The sequence below is a fragment of the Triturus cristatus genome, chromosome 1_1, assembly GCF_964204655.1.
Source record: "Triturus cristatus chromosome 1_1, aTriCri1.1, whole genome shotgun sequence".
Lineage (NCBI taxonomy): Eukaryota > Metazoa > Chordata > Amphibia > Caudata > Salamandridae > Triturus > Triturus cristatus.
Window position 1 is genome coordinate 55,364,330 of NC_140579.1, and position 17,017 is coordinate 55,381,346.

General features: G+C 44.3%; 1 protein-coding gene across 1 annotated transcript in view; it reads right to left on the reverse strand.

Moving 5' to 3' along the window:
- The window catches only part of LOC146869372 (complement C4-like), a 536,657-nt gene that overhangs the window by 441,714 nt on the left and 77,926 nt on the right, over positions 1-17,017 (reverse strand). The window contains exon 2 of the mRNA XM_085599650.1: positions 6,129-6,321. Coding sequence (XP_085455776.1) covers positions 6,129-6,321 — 193 coding nt within the window. The remainder of the gene's footprint in view (positions 1-6,128; positions 6,322-17,017) is intronic.

Consider the following 17,017-nt stretch of genomic DNA (forward strand, 5'->3'; position numbering starts at 1 on the left):
CAGAATTTATTTTCTTCTATCTGGATATTGGTGCAATTCGAGTAACCCCACACCTCGGCACCATAAGTTCCTGTAGGGACGCACTGGGTCTTATAAATTTGTAAGAGGGATGGAATGACCTCGACATGCTTTGGTTGGCGTAGAGTAATTATAGAATTAATGGCTTTGCCCAATTTGTTCCTCCCTCTGGCAACGTGAGGTTGCCAGGATCCAAAATCAGAAAACAACAAACCTAGATAAGGGAAGGTACAAGTGCTGTTTAGAACATTATTCCCTGACGTAATATGTCGAATTTTATGTTTCTTTGGCCCACAAGACATTATGTAGGATTTTTTAAAATGTGTACCTAAGTCAAGATCAGCCATGTAGGAAACAAAGCCTGAGATTAAAGTGCGCAGTGCATTGGGTGTACGACCTATAAGTACCGCGTCGTCGGCATAAAGAAGTGCGGGGAGGGGATTGCCATTGACGAGCGGAACATCAGTGGTTAGTTTACCCAAAGATGTGCTTAATTCATTTATATATAAAATAAAAAGCAGGGGAGCCAGGACACAGCCTTGTCTTACTCCCCTGCCAATTAAAATCTCGCCCGAAACCTCACCATCGTTATTAATACGGACACGAGCTTTCAAATCACTGTGTAGATGGGCCAAAAATTGAACCAACGGTTCATCCAAACCGTATCTAAGCAATGCTGACCATAAACGGGAACGGTTAACAAAATCAAAAGCAGAACTTAAATCCATAAAGCCTAAATAAAGTGGGGATTTTTTAGCTATGGTATATTTGTCTAAAACTAAGTTTAAGTTTAAGCACTGCTCCACCGTCCCTACATTGCTTCTAAAACCTAACTGGCATGGGTGTAAAATTTTATTTTCTTCAGCCCAAGTACTGATCTTATTAAAAATGACCCTACCCAAGATCTTAAATGTATTGTCGATTAGTGATATTGGGCGATAGCTGCCAGGGTCAAGTCTATTACCTTTTTTGAAGATGGTTACGATGGTGCTGTTAGACCAGGAATCGGGCAATGAGGCAATAGATAAATTATTAAAAACATTACATAATAGTGGTGACCAAAAGTCAGGCTCTGATTTTATTAAATCAATGGATAATCCATCGGGCCCCGACGCTTTATTTCCTGCACTTTGAAAAATTGCGTCCTCCACCTCCATTATAGAAATGTTCGGAAACTTAAAAGTTTGGGAATTTACCACGGACGGGATAGGTGCCATATAAATATTTGTAAAGTGCTCCACCCATACATCCCCTAGTATACTACAGTTTATGGGAGTAATGTTGGAGCCAAACGTTTTCAGGTTCTTAACCTCGCTCCAAAACCCAGCAGCATCCTTCGTTGCTGCTGTGCGTACAAGGGATTCCCAATGGGTTTTTAAGAGCTCCTCGGAGCGTGTTTTTAAAGTGCGTTTGTAACTAGACCTCAAAGACCTCACCAGTAACTGATCAGGTGGGTCAGCTTTTAAGGCAATTCTCAATTCTCTATTTGCTTTAGAGCAGGAGGTATCAAACCATCTCGGGTTAGTGTTAGTGTTAGTTAAAGCTGGCTTAGATATCTCCTTTTTTATGGTCTTGCACAGCTCGGAAAATGCTTCCACAATCGCTTGTCCCGGGCAGTCGGAGGATAGACAGGTGGATACTAATCGGGGGTTAGACTTTATAACATGAGCTAACACCCCCTTATTGTCAATCCCCTTCCAGACCACCCTGAGTTTGTCTGTCGACGCGACTATGTTTGTAGCCCCTATTTCTGTCCGTTTCACCTTTTTGTTAATAGTTTTAAAACTGGATAAAATCGGGTGGTGGTCGCTATATGCAGTCCTAGCGACTATGGCCCCTAATAAAAGATCCATAAGTGGGGAGGTTATGAATACATAATCAATTGTAGATGCACACCCATGCCCAACATAAGTAGCCACAGGACATTTATTTTCAATAGTATTTGCCTTTTCCATAACATTGATTAAGTCCCTTGTGGCCAAATGATTAAACAATTCTTTACCTCTTTTACAAGGGGGGTTTTGACGGTGGATGTGTGCATTGAAATCTCCTCCTAAACATATCCCATCAAGTTTACCACACTTTTGTCCTTCTGTAATGTCATCAATAAAATTAAACAACTTTATAAAATTCATATTAGGATGTGATTTAAAATCATTGTTATAAAAATTTATTAAACATATTCTTATTCTACTGATGTAAAGTAATGCCTGGAAGCTCCTATCATATGTTTCCAGCTGTTCGACTTTAACGTCTGCACCAATTTTGACCCAGATGGAAAGTCCCCCACTGGGTCTCCCCAGAACTGGGATTGGTGAAGTTTGGTTAAAACAACTGTATCCATCAAAAAGTAGGGAAGTAGTACACCAAGTTTCTTGAAACATCAAGATGTCAAATTTGGAAACCCAATCCACCCAGTCCCCATTTATTACTTTAGAGTTAAGACCTGCTATATTTCAGCTCAGGATTGTCAGATTATTAATCGATGTTACCAAGGTAGAAACATAACTGTTGCCCTTAGGCGCCTTGGCATTATTAGCAGCCACTGTAGTCGGATCAATAGTTAGATCCCCCGCTGGGCCAGATATATTAAGATAATTCCTGCTTGCTAGATCTGGAAAGGTAATTGGTAGTCAGTCCAAGGAGCCCAGATCAGACAAAGCACTGAACCTGTTGTGCAGGGGAAAAGGTGGTAAAGCAGGGCTAGGTGGTCTATAGTGGGGTCTGTAGAAATAGCCCAGTGGCAGAGAGGTTATGACAGTGGAGGGAGAAAAACACGTATTGGTGCTACCAAGAATAAATTTAACTGTAGAGGGATTTCTAAAATTAATAACAATACAGTCCCCTTCTATATTCTTAGGTAGTGGCCCAACCCAACTTACCCGTCGAACGGTCAAGATTTCTCTCATAATATTAGGGCCTACCCCTTTATGTTTAGATAACCAGTCTATACACTTGTTGTTTAGCTGCATCCATGACTCACTCTGTCCCTCCCTTAACTGAGGTACGCCTGCCAGGATTATTACATAAGGGCAGGCGTCAGGGGGCTGATGAAGAACAGTCCCTGGGTGTGTTGTTGGCCTTGTTGCAGTGGTTTGACCCTTATCTAATCCAATGTTAGTAGATACCTCCCTCCTTGCAGCTGGAAGGGTTGGAGCATCCTTTAACATATTAGTGGCCATACTAGTAAGGTGTACTGGTTCCGTTGCTCCTATCAGGGTTTGCTGGGTGGTTTTTGCAATGTAACTTCTCCCTTCGTTAACACTTTTAGATGCAGTGTTAGAGGTAGTTGTGCCACTAAGAGCATTAGGTCCTTTGCTCAGAATGCCCCTATTAGCGACTTCTAGCTCCTTCAACAAGCGCTATCCCCTTAATAAATCGAGGCTAATAGCCCCCTTCCTTTTGACATCTTCATTCTTTATCAGAGTTTTAATTCGGTCTAATCTTTTAAAAATAATATTAAACTGCTTGATCATTTGACATTCTAACTGTTTAAAAATGGTGTCCACAATGGTTTCCATAAAATTCACATTAGACTTCTTTGATGTAATACTTTCACTAACAAAATCCGTCTGTGTGCATGTGCAATTATAGCCACTTCTTGGAGGGGTAAAGTCCAAGGGTCCTTCAGCGGATTGTGATTGATCAGTCATAACCATTCTACCCCCAATTGTCTTTTGCTTCCCTCTGGTCCACATACTCTGTGGTGTGGGTTGGTCCTTATTGCATATAGCTTGTTTCCTTTTGTTGGTTAAAGATTTTGGAGGGCCTCTTTTCCTTTTTCCTCCAGCTGGTTTGGTTTTCGAGGTTACAAGAGGGATGGAAACATGCGCATTGCCATCAAGCTGGTAGTCGAGAATAATAGTGCCACTTTCCCCCCCCAGGGGTAACAGAGGGTAAATGAGACGAATTGGGTTTGGTAACTGTAACAATTGGGGATAAAGGTACGATATGTTCTATACTTAAATCCCGGGGCTCAGAATGTGCACGTAAGAGCTCCAATGACATCCGTCTCTCTGTGCTCGCAATTTCATTAGCAACCATATTGAAAGCATTGTCCAGCATGTTTTCTAGGGACAGCGATGTTATGGGGTCGGTCTCTGTTGGTTTACCCATAGTATTTGCGGAGCGTTTCCCCCTGATGGACATGTCGCCTCTCTCACCTTGCGTTACGGCTTAGTGGGGTGGCCCGCCCGACCACTGATGACCTCTGAGGGCCACAGAGGGCCCGCCATTTGCCCGGGCTTAGCCCGCGCGCGGTCCCGCGACGCAGGGGGCGGGATCAATTAAGTAGCGCCTCCGGGCGCGCAAACAGCTCCGGTTCCGCATCCGTGTCGCTGGGGACCCTGGGTGTTGTGGTCCCGTCAAGCGCTCCCCCCACACAGCGGTCGCGATGCGACGGCGGGAGGGAGACGCGGTATGCAGCAGGAGACCCGGTAGCCCCAAGGATCGCTGACCAGGTAGGTAGGCAGCGTGTCAAAGTGCAGCAAGCAGCCCCTTACTTGTCAAAACAATGGGAGTGATGATCTAAGCTGTAATTAAAAAGCAAAATGCAATTGTTTTTAAGTTTTGTTGTTTTATTGAGCATGTTGACGGTCTTTTAGGCTTAAAAATGTGGCTTACAAAAGGTTTCATGAAGCGGAACCCCTGCCTCATTCCCTTAAACGGCAGGCGCGGTTTGGAGACGCTGCCTGTAGAGTTAATTCCTCGTTTCTTTATAGTTTTGCCACAATTTAGGAATTGAGCTGCAGGGGTTTGGCTGGCTCATAGCAAGAACTTTTCGCCATGCAGTTAGAATGTTTCTAAACATTTTTCCAGGTGCGGTTGGCAGCAGAGTGTTTCAAAGTGAAAGATGAGGCAAGTTCACAATTCCCATGTGTAAACAAATCCTGCCATGAATAGCAAGTCACTGTCCTGTGTTTCGGTCCGATCTCTTTCCTCACTAAAACAAGAAGCAGCCACCATTGCTGAAGCCGGTGTGTGACGCTGCAAAATGTGCCTGCTCGGTGCTCACACGCGGGAGAAATGGCTTACCGCATGAGGTGCTTCCTTAATACTCCGGTACTGGTGCCTAATTAAAAAGTCTGTGTCTTCTTATATCACTACGGCTCCCGCTGAGCTTTATGAAGCATGGGCCGTGAAACGGGCACCGTGCTGATAAATAGCTCTTGGCCACACACTCAGGCACAGATGTGCCCCATGTAAATAATAAAATAAAACTAAATGAGTTTAAAAAAATAGCACTGATGAGCGGCGGCAGTGGCGGAAAGGAAACATTTAAACAAGATGGAAGAGCTGGTGTGTCAAGGCAGACACTGAACTATTCGGCAGGAACGGGTATTTTAATTTCCGTGCAAATGATCAATGGACAGAAACTCATCTCTTCTTTCTATTTACACAGACATCAGGCAGCGCCAAGTCTCGCTTTCGTAATCTGATTCCACATGGGCTACGCTGGCAAAATGTAATTTAAAGGTGCGAGAGTCCGAGCTGCCAGAGCGCAGCCAACAAGAGGTTTACATTCTAGAAATGCTGACGTTTGAGCCCAAAGAACCCTGAGTCACGGTAGAGGGAAATCAAAATATAACATGTTTACTACGGGAACACATGGGAATGCAAAGCCATTAATCAAGCAGGGTGGCTCTGTCTCCCTTCAGGCCCAGGGAGGAGGGAGATGCGAGCAGAGCATCAAAGGGCTGGGTGAGAAGGGAGGGGGGAATGCAAGGGTCAAAGCGGCGAAAGTGAAAGTAATCGAGCAGAGCATCAAAGGGCTGGGTGAGAAGGGAGGGGGGAATGCAATGAGCAGAGGAGCAGCTGTGCACGTGCATGTGATCGTGCACTCAAGGTTTAGGCCAGCCAAAAGACTGTGGGTAGCACTTTGAAAATCCCACATATAAAATGTCTCTTCGAGCCTTTGGCTCGCGAGACCTAAAAAGGGGAGGATCCTCAACCAGCAGAGGAGAGGACATTCATTGCACACAGCATTGGGGGTAGATTAAGTCCTCATTAACCTGAAATATTCTGAGAGAAGGATTCTCACTGTGCTTTCAGAGATCAGAGAGAGTCACTGTGCTGGGACAGAGATGGAACAAGTGAAAGATGTCTCATACCTTCAGCTTCTTGACCTCCATGTAATTGTTGTTGCTGTTTAAGGTGAAGGTCTCTGTGTTGGAGCATCTCTTGCCTTTCAGCTGGTTCTCAAAATACACTTCGATTGTGACGGCACTGGTGAGTCCCTCCACTTGTATCGCTACCGACTCGGCGACATCTACATGGATGATGTTAGGAGCGGTGACCAAAACACTGAGAAAAGAAGGACAAAGATGGCACGGGTCATACTGATATACTAATCGTAGTATCACATGTCTGCATGTATGACGTGGCTGTTAATAGCAGAAATGGGCGTAACAAGTTCCCAATATTGTTTTTTTAAATTGCTCTTTATTGAAAGCTTTTAAATGTCCAGATAACACAGGCATCTGCCTTCAACAGCGCATCATACTGACAAAACTTTACCATGGAAAATCGAGGCAACAACTGGTTTAAGGACAAACAGCAGAGTAGGGGGGGGGGGGCGTGGGGAGGCCAGCCTCCAGTTCATCACTGCTGCTCGTTGTGCAAGAGTGAGGACGCAGTGAACACATTTTCTCCCAGCCCTGTCCGTCTTAGGGTGGGCATCAATCAAGCCCAGCAGGCACGGGTTCTGCATGCTAACATGTCGCCTAATACTGGTAACTCGCTTAAGTAATTGACATATCTCATTCCAGAGGGGCTGAAGAGCATGCATTATTGTCACGTCATATTATAAAAATCTGTGTGCATGTATGAGGGGTGGCTCTAAACACACAACGTAGCCTGGTTGGAGTCAAGTAAGTACGATAAACATAATTGAATTGTGGCAGCTTGAAGCCAGCATTTATGGGGACATTGGAAATACAGGTGAAGTCAGTGGACAAGTCCTTGTGAGACAGGTCAGTCTGGGGGCCTTGACTCCATCGAGGCTTAAGACAGACAGTTGCACCCCCTCCTATGTCTCCGTGTGTATTATAGATAAGTGGTCCTGTGATGTTTGGGGCTCCACGTCAGCAATGTGTGCAGTGCATTAACCTGTATCTAACTCAGCATCAAGGCCTAACCAATACTGTCTATTACCCTGCGTAGTGCGGCAGCACGTGTAAACATCCGTCCCAGTTTCAGCTCATAAGCTTTGCATAAGCCGGGAGGGGTGTAACTTGGTCATAATGATGGTTGGGGGGGGTATAGGTTTTCCAACAATCACGCAGGCATATCATGATAAAATACATTATACCACAAGCAGGGCGCCTGAGAGGGGATTAAGGGGCGTTGGAAAGGGCGAGGAATGGAGATTGGTAGGAGTACTAAGTGAGGGGAAACAAGATGTTTTGTAACCTAACATCTTTTAGGACTTTCAAAACAGGGAGAGAGTGTGTGTTGGCTATTTTGTCTGTGTGTATGTAAGAATTCCTGGTGAAACCTGACAGACACATCACCATAACCGACTGAACTCACTTATACCCAACTAGTTACCACAAAATAAATTTTTTAGGGGGAGGTAACTCCCCAAAACCCCCCATGGACCTATGCCCATGCGTATAAGTCTGCGAAAGTGAGGGCAGCACCCGATTTCAGCAGTTGGCACAAGCTCACAACTGATGGCTATGACCAATGTGGCTTATTAATTGTTATCTTACCCTAGCAAAGCCTGGCTACCACCAAAGAGGAAGCCCTGGTGAATCTGTATTAGTAAAGGGTCTATGGCAAAGATGTCAAGACCAGCGGTAGCGAGCTACTCGATCTGGGGCTGATAATATATATATATATACATACATATAGTCACTGAAAAAAACATAGGTTTCAGGGACATTATAGTTAGCTGGACATTTCACTCGTACAAAACCAGAGAAATTGCACTGTTATAGTTAGTTCAGCAATCTATAACCTGCGACTCGCAATGCACTGCTCATGACGTCACATATTACATCATTCATGACATGATCAGTGACATCACTGATGAAATCACTGATGACATCTCAAATGACATCACTGATGACATCACTGATGAAATCAGCCACGTGAAAATCTGATGCACCTCCTCACACTCTAATATTAACTTTGATATACCCACTGTAAAATACAGACTACCAATTTCTAAATAATTGACACACCAATACCAGTTACTCCATATGCACTCACTGATTGCTAGGTCTGCACACACATCCACTCATTCATCCATACAATCACTCATACATGCAGTCACTCATCAATACAACACTATCATATGCACTCATGCACCTATAAAGACAATCACACACTGCCACTCATCCATGCAGTTACTCACACACCTACTCAGTCATGCCAAGAAACTATCATACTCCCATTTACTCTTCTATACAATTATACACACAGCACCTCACTTAGTCATACAGATACTAATGCATACTTACAGTGTTATATAATCAATGATACAAGTACACACTTATTTATACAGCCAGTCTTACAATCACTGACTATCATGTAGAGTCCTTTATATACTTCAACTCTCACATACACTGCCTTTTACATATGTAGTTCCTTGGACATGTACCACTGAGACATTCATTCACTCACCAACACACCGATACACACACTTGCCTACCCATACAGCTATTTCCACATGCACTCTTGAACCCATACACCCAGTGAATCAACCACTCACACATCTTTGCACACACCTCCCACCCACCAACACACACACTCAATCTCCCCCCAAAAATACTCAGACACCCAATCAATAACCTATATAGACACTCATGTAGCTACTGACCAACCCATGCAGCAGCTTGCACAACAACAGAGTGATACAGACATTCACACAGTTTAGTCATTAATCCATGCATTCAGTAAGACACATTTAATCACTCACTTATACAGTCAGTCACTCACCTATAAATCATCCAGACACTTATACACCCACTCATTCTTCAATACACCTTGGAATATATATAAAATATATTTAAAAAGTACAGAAACACACAGTCACTGGATGATGTCATCCGTGATGTCATCAGTGATGTCATTTGAGATGTCATCAGTGATGTCACTGACCATGCCATGAATGGTGTAATATGTGACGTCATGAGCAGTGCATTGCGGGTGCGTGAGTTATAGTTAGCTGAACTAACTATAACGGTGGAATTTCTCTGGTTTTGTACGAATGAAATGTCCAGCTAACTATAACGACCCGAAAACCTATGGTTTTTTCAGTGAATTTCAAAGGTTTTTTAAATGCTAATTTCTAACTATAACGTTCCTGAAACCTATGGTTTCTTCAGAGAATTTCAAAGGTTTTTTAAATGCTAATTTCTAACTATAACGTCCTTGAAATCTATGGTTTTTTCAATGAATTTCAAAGGTTTTTTAAAAGCTAATTTCTAACTATAATGTTCATTAAACCTATAGTTTGTTCAGCAATTTTGTTTTAGTTTTTTGTGATATTTTGTAAGTTTAATATCCTAAAAATTGTTCCCAACTTCTACAGAATAGAAATTGTAAACATTTTGATTTTTTTGTTGTGATCCTTATTCTTCTTCTCCTATAGGCCCCACACAAATTATATAAATGGCACTTAAAATATATAAAAAACAATTTTTACCTTCACAGTCCCTGTCTACCATCTTGTGACCACTGTACAGAGTTAATGGTGTTCCTACCCTCCCCTCTACTGCTTTTTTTTCCGGTACTCCTTTGAAGTGCGCCACAAAATGGCTGACAACAGTGAACCGTTCCCACCCAATAAGGAGCAAACTTGTACTCGGAACACTTTAGTCAATAAAATGTCCATGGTGTTCCGCAGAGGGGGAGGGAATAGCTGCCAACACTTCTACTTTTAATGCTTCACAGTCAATGAACATTAAGCTTGGGAAGGTCCTGCTTGGAACACGTTACCCAATCAGATGTCCCTGATACTCCGCGGAGGGGGAGGGAATCGCTGACAACACTTCTACTTTCAATGGTTTACAGCCAATGAACATTAAGCTTGGGAAGGTCCTGCTTGGAACACGTCAACCAATCAAATGTCCCTGCTACTCCGCGGAGGTGGAGGGAATGGCTGGCAACACTTCTACTTTCAATGGTTCCCGGCAATGAACATTAAGCTCTGGAAGATCCTGCTTGGAACATGTGAGTCAATCAGATGTCCTTGCTAATCTGCGGAGGGGGACAGAATGGGTAGCAACACTTCTACTTTCAATGGTTCGCAGCCAATAAACATTAAGCTAATTGTTGGAACACCTCAGCCAATTAAAGGTTAATTTGGTTCCGCGCACAGGGAGAGAACAGGCCCTCCCACATAATATTAAATTTCCTCTAACAAAGTGACACCATCCGTGATAAAAGTAAACACTGCATTATAAGTAAACATTACTGCTCATTATGTTAAAGGAAGACCGCAATACGGCGCATTGTTGTTTTTCCGATATGATTTCCACAGCCTACTGCACATTGCCGCAATACTGCGCATCGTTGTTTTGCGGACGTAATTTCCACGGCCTATGTAACATTCACACTACCTGTGTGTGCACCCTATACACTGCTTGCCGCAATACGGCGCATTGTTTTCCCGACGGGATTTCCAGAGCCTACACAACCATGCCACAATACCGCACACAGTTGTTCTGCGGACGTGATTTCCACGGCCTACGCAACATTCAAACTCCCTGCCTCTGCACCGTACAGACTGCTTAAACTAAGTCCACAGTGTTCCTACTATACTCTCTTATACAATTGTTTTCTTTTTTCCCCCTACTCCTTTCAACTAAGCCACAAAATGGCTGCCAACACTTCCGAGTTTCAACTGTTCACAGCCAATCAGCCGCAAGCTCGTGCTCGTAACGCCTCAGCCAATCAGATGTCAAAATTCTCAAATATCGATATCTGTAAAATTGTATATTTCTCAAAAACTACTGAACGGATTTACCCCATTTAAACAAAAGTGTGCTTTCTGGACCAAGACCTTTCTCCCTGTCAAATTTGGCGTAGATCTGTTCAGTAGTTTGACCTGTAGCCTTGTCTAAAGTTTCCTATGGAAATTGCATGGAGAAAACACATTTTGGGACCGCCTTTTTTCTCAGCCCCCCCTTGACGAATCACCCCCAAACTTTCAAGATAGGAGCTGATCTGAAAAAAGAAACTTTTTGGAAATGTTTGCAAAGATTCGTCAAACGACGCCAATGTCATAAGCCCATCAAAAAATGCTTTTCCTATGGAAACTTTGTCCTAACTATAACTAATATATATGTATATACGACCTGTGATTAAGGAGGCGACTGCTCCGAAACGCGTCGGGTGGTTTCGCTGTATGGAATAAATTAAATTCAAGCTGAAGTGAATTGGGCTCGGCATTTGTTTTTTCAAAAAAGACACAGTGTATATTTATATATATATATATATATATAAAACAAAGAAACCAGGTTCAGACCAAGTTGAATGCTAGCGCACTTGTTTGAGGGGCGGTGCGTTTTCCTCCGGCAGGGCCACGCCGGTAACAATGCCAACAATTTCGCTGAAGCAAAAAAAGGGGATCGCACTCATGCAGGATCAAAGTTTATGGCAATTTACTAATGTAAAAAGGCTGCTGCCATGCCCAACACATTTCGGTCCTACTCCTCAGACCTTGATCACTGTCTGAGTAGGACCGAAACGCATTGGGCATGGCAGCAGGCTTTTTACATGAAGAAATTGCCATAAAATGGAATCCTGCGTGAGTGCGATCCCCTTTTTTTTGCTTCGGCGAAATTGTTGGTATATATATATATATATATATATATATATATATATATATATATATATATATATATATATATATGTTACGTATATACATATACATATATATATTACCTACTGGCGGTCGCCAGTAGATAGTTATAGTTAGGACCTAGTTTCCATAGGATAAGCGTTTTTTCTTTTCCCAATAACTTTGCCACCGGTTGACGAATCTTTGCAAACTTTTTAAAACTAGTTCTGTTCTGGGATAAAATGTAAAAAAAAACGAAGCGGCTGCTGCTGTGCTCTATACATATATATTGCTATATTTGGTATATTGGCACTTTCCATGCTTCCAGTCCTCTAACCACCTACACACTTGTCTTTCACACCTTCAATTACCCAGGCAGTACCTATGCACTCCAGCAACCACCCTGTCACTCCCCATGCACTCCTCCAGTCAGCCATCCAGCACCATGTACTGATCCAAACACTGTGCCAAAACCCAAACACTTATAAATTGACCCAGGCACTCTCCTTGCAGTACTCTAATCACTCAGTCAGTACACAAGCACTCATGCAGTGACCCAAACTTTAAGACATGCGCTGCTACAAACACCTGTCCACTATGGATGCAGTCCTCTAACCACCTACACACTTGTCTTTCACACCTTCAATTACCCAGGCAGTACCTATACACTCCAGCAATCACCCTGTCACTCCCCATGCACTCCTCCAGACAGCATCCAGCACCATGTACTAATCCAAACACTAAGCCAAAACCCAAACACTTATAAATTCACCCAGGCACTCTCCTTGCAGTACTCTAATCACTCAGACAATACACAAGTACTCATGCAGTGACCCAAGCTTTAAGACATGCGCTGCTACAAACACCTGTCCACTATGCATGCAGTCCTCTAACCACCTACACACTTGTCTTTCACACCTTCAATTACCCAGGCAGTACCTATACACTCCAGCAATCACCCTGTCACTCCCCATGCACTCCTCCAGACAGCATCCAGCACCATGTACTAATCCAAACACTAAGCCAAAACCCAAACACTTATAAATTCACCCAGGCACTCTCCTTGCAGTACTCTAATCATTCAGTCAGTACCCAAGTACTCATGCAATGACCCAGGCCTTAACACATGTACTGCTACAAACCCCTGTCCACTACGCATGCAGTCCTCTAACCACCTACACACTTGTCTTTCAAACCTTCAATTACTGAGGCAGTACCCATACACTCCAGCAATCACCCTGTCACTCCCCATGCACTCCTCAATCAGCCATCCAGTACCATGTACTAGTCCAAACACTGCGCCAAAACCCAAACACTTATAAATTCACCCAGGCACTCTCCTTGCAGTACTCTAATCATTCACTCAGTACCCAAGTACTCACGCAATGACCCAGGCCTTAACACATGCACTGCTACAAACCCTTGTCCACTCCGCATGCAGTTCTCTAACCACCTACACACTTGTCTTTCACACCTTCAATTACCCAGGCAGTATCTATACACTCCAGCAATCACCCTGTCACTCCCCATGTACTCCTCCAGTCAGCCATCCAGCACCATGTACTAATCCAAACACTGCGCCAAAACCCAAACACTTATAAATTCACCCAGGCACTCTCCTTGCGGTACTCTAATCATTCAGTCAGTACCCAAGTACTCATTCAGTGACCCAGGCCTTAATACATGCACTGTAAAAAAACCCTGCCCACTATGCATGCAGTCCTCTAACCACCTACACTCTTGTCTTTCACACCTTCAATTACCAAGGGAGTACCTATACACTCCAGCAATCACCCTGTCACTCCCCATGCACTCCTCTACTCAGCCATCCAGCACCATGTACTAATCTAAACACTGCGCCTAAGCCCAAACACTTATAAATTCACCAAGATACTTTCCTTGCAGTACTGTAATCATTCACTCAGTACCCAAGTACTCACGCAATGACCCAGGCCTTAACACATGCACTGGTACAAACCCATGTCCACTCCGCATGCAGTCCTCTAACCACCTACACACTTGTCTTTCGCACCTTCAATTACCAAGGCAGTATCTATACACTCCAGGAATCACCCTGTCACTCCCCATGCACTCCTCCAGTCAGCCATCCAGCACCATGTACTGATCCAAACACCGTGCCAAATCCAAACACTTATAAATTCACCCAGGCACTCTCCTTGCAGTACTTTAATCATTCAGTCACTACCCAAGTACTCACGCAATGTCCCAGGCCTTAACACATGCACTGCTACAAACCCCTGTCCATTACGCATGCAGTGCTTTAACCACCTACACATTTGTCTTTCACACCTTCAATTGCTCAGGCAGTACCTACACACTTCAGCAATCACCCTGTCACTCCCCATGCACTCCTCCTGTCAGCCATCCAGCACTATGTACTAATCCAAACACTGCGCTAAAACCCAAACACTTAATTCACCCAGGCACTCTCCTTGCAGTACTCTATTCATTCAGTCAGTACCCAAGTACTCATGCAATGACCCAGGCCTTAACACATGCACTGCTACAAACCCCTGTCCACTATGCATGCAGTCCTCTAACCACCTATACACTTCTATTTCACACATTCAATTACTCAGGAAGTACCCATACACTCAGAAAACACCCTGTCACTCCCCATGCACTCCTCTACTCAGCCAATCTAGCATCATGTAATAATCCAAACACTGCGCCCAAACCCAAAGACATAAATTCACCTAGGTACTTTCCTTGCAGTACTCTAATCATTCAGTCAGTACCCAAGTACTCATTCAATGACCCAGGCCTTAACACATGCACTGCTGCAAACCCCTGTCCACTACGCATGCAGTCCTCTAACCACCTACACTCTTGTCTTTCACACTTTCAATTACCCAGGCAATACCTATACACTCCAGCAAACACCCTGTCACTCCCCATGCACTCCTCAAGTCAGCCATCCAGCACCATGTACTAATCCAAACACTGCGCCAAACCCCAAACACTTTTAAATTCACCCAGGCACTCTCCTTGCAGTACTCTAATCATTCAGTCAGTACCCAGGTACTCATACAATGACCCAGGCCTTAGCACATAGACTGCTACAAACCCCTATCTACTATGCACGTGCAGTCCTCTAACCACCTACACACTTGTCTTTCACACATTGAATTACCCAGGCAGTATCCATACACTCCAGCAAACACCGTGTCACACCCCTTGCACTCCTCCAGTCAGCCATCCAGCACCATGTACTAATCCAAACACAGCGCCAAAACCCAAACACTTATAAATTCACCCAGGCACTCTCTTTGCAGTACTCTAATCATTCAGTCAGTACCCAAGTACTCATGCAGTGACCCAGGCCTTAACACATGCACTGCTACAAACCTATCCACTGCACGTGCAGTCCTCTAACCACCTTCACACTTGTCTTTCACACCTTCAATTACCCAGGCAGTACCTATACACTCTAGCAATCACCCTGTCACTCCCCATGCACTCCTCCAGTCAGCCATCCAGAACCATGTACTAATCCAAACACTGCGCCAAAACCCAACCACTTATACATTCTACCAGGCACTCTCCTTGCAGTACTCTAATCATTCAGTCAGTACCCAAGTACTCATGCAGTGACCAAGGCCTTAACACGTGCACTGCTACAAACCCCTGTCTACTACGCATACAGTCCACTAACCAGCTACACACTTGTCTTTCAAGCCTTCAATTCCCCAGGCAGTATCCATACACTCCAGGAATCACCCTGTCACTCCCCATGTACTCCTCCAGTCAGCCATGAAGCACCATGTACTAATCCAAAGACTGCGCCAAAACCCAAACACTTATAAATTCACCCAGGCACTCTCCTTGCGGTACTCCAATCATTCAGTCAGTACCCAAGTACTCACTCAATGACCCAGGCCTGAACACATGCACTGCTACAAACCCTTGTCCACTCTGCATGCAGTCCTCTAACCACCTACACACTTGTCTTTCACACCTTCAATTACCCAGGCAGTATCTATACACTCCAGCAATCACCCTGTCACTCTCCATGTACTCCTCCAGTCAGCCATCCAGCACCATGTACTAATCAAAACACTGCGCCAAAACCCAAACACTTATAAATTCACCCAGGCACTCTCTTTGCAGTACTCTAATCATTCAGTCAGTACCCAAGTACTCATGCAGTGACCCAGGCCTTAACACATGCACTGCTACAAACCTATCCACTGCACGTGCAGTCCTCTAACCACCTTCACACTTGTCTTTCACACCTTCAATTACCCAGGCAGTACCTATACACTCTAGCAATCACCCTGTCACTCCCCATGCACTCCTCCAGTCAGCCATCCAGAACCATGTACTAATCCAAACACTGCGCCAAAACCCAACCACTTATACATTCTACCAGGCACTCTCCTTGCAGTACTCTAATCATTCAGTCAGTACCCAAGTACTCATGCAGTGACCAAGGCCTTAACACGTGCACTGCTACAAACCCCTGTCTACTACGCATACAGTCCACTAACCAGCTACACACTTGTCTTTCAAGCCTTCAATTCCCCAGGCAGTATCCATACACTCCAGGAATCACCCTGTCACTCCCCATGTACTCCTCCAGTCAGCCATGAAGCACCATGTACTAATCCAAAGACTGCGCCAAAACCCAAACACTTATAAATTCACCCAGGCACTCTCCTTGCGGTACTCCAATCATTCAGTCAGTACCCAAGTACTCACTCAATGACCCAGGCCTGAACACATGCACTGCTACAAACCCTTGTCCACTCTGCATGCAGTCCTCTAACCACCTACACACTTGTCTTTCACACCTTCAATTACCCAGGCAGTATCTATACACTCCAGCAATCACCCTGTCACTCTCCATGTACTCCTCCAGTCAGCCATCCAGCACCATGTACTAATCAAAACACTGCGCCAAAACCCAAACACTTATAAATTCACCCAGGCACTCTCCTTGCGGTACTCTAATCATTCAGTCAGTACCCAAGTACTCATTCAGTGACCCAGGCCTTAATACATGAACTGTAAAAAAAACCCTGCCCACTATGCATGCAGTCCTCTAACCACATACACTCTTGTCTTACACACCTTCAATTACCCAGGGAGTACCTATACACTCCAGCAATCACCCTGTCACTCCCCATGCACTCCTCCACTCAGCCATCCAGCACCATGTACTAATCTAAACACTGCGCCAAATCC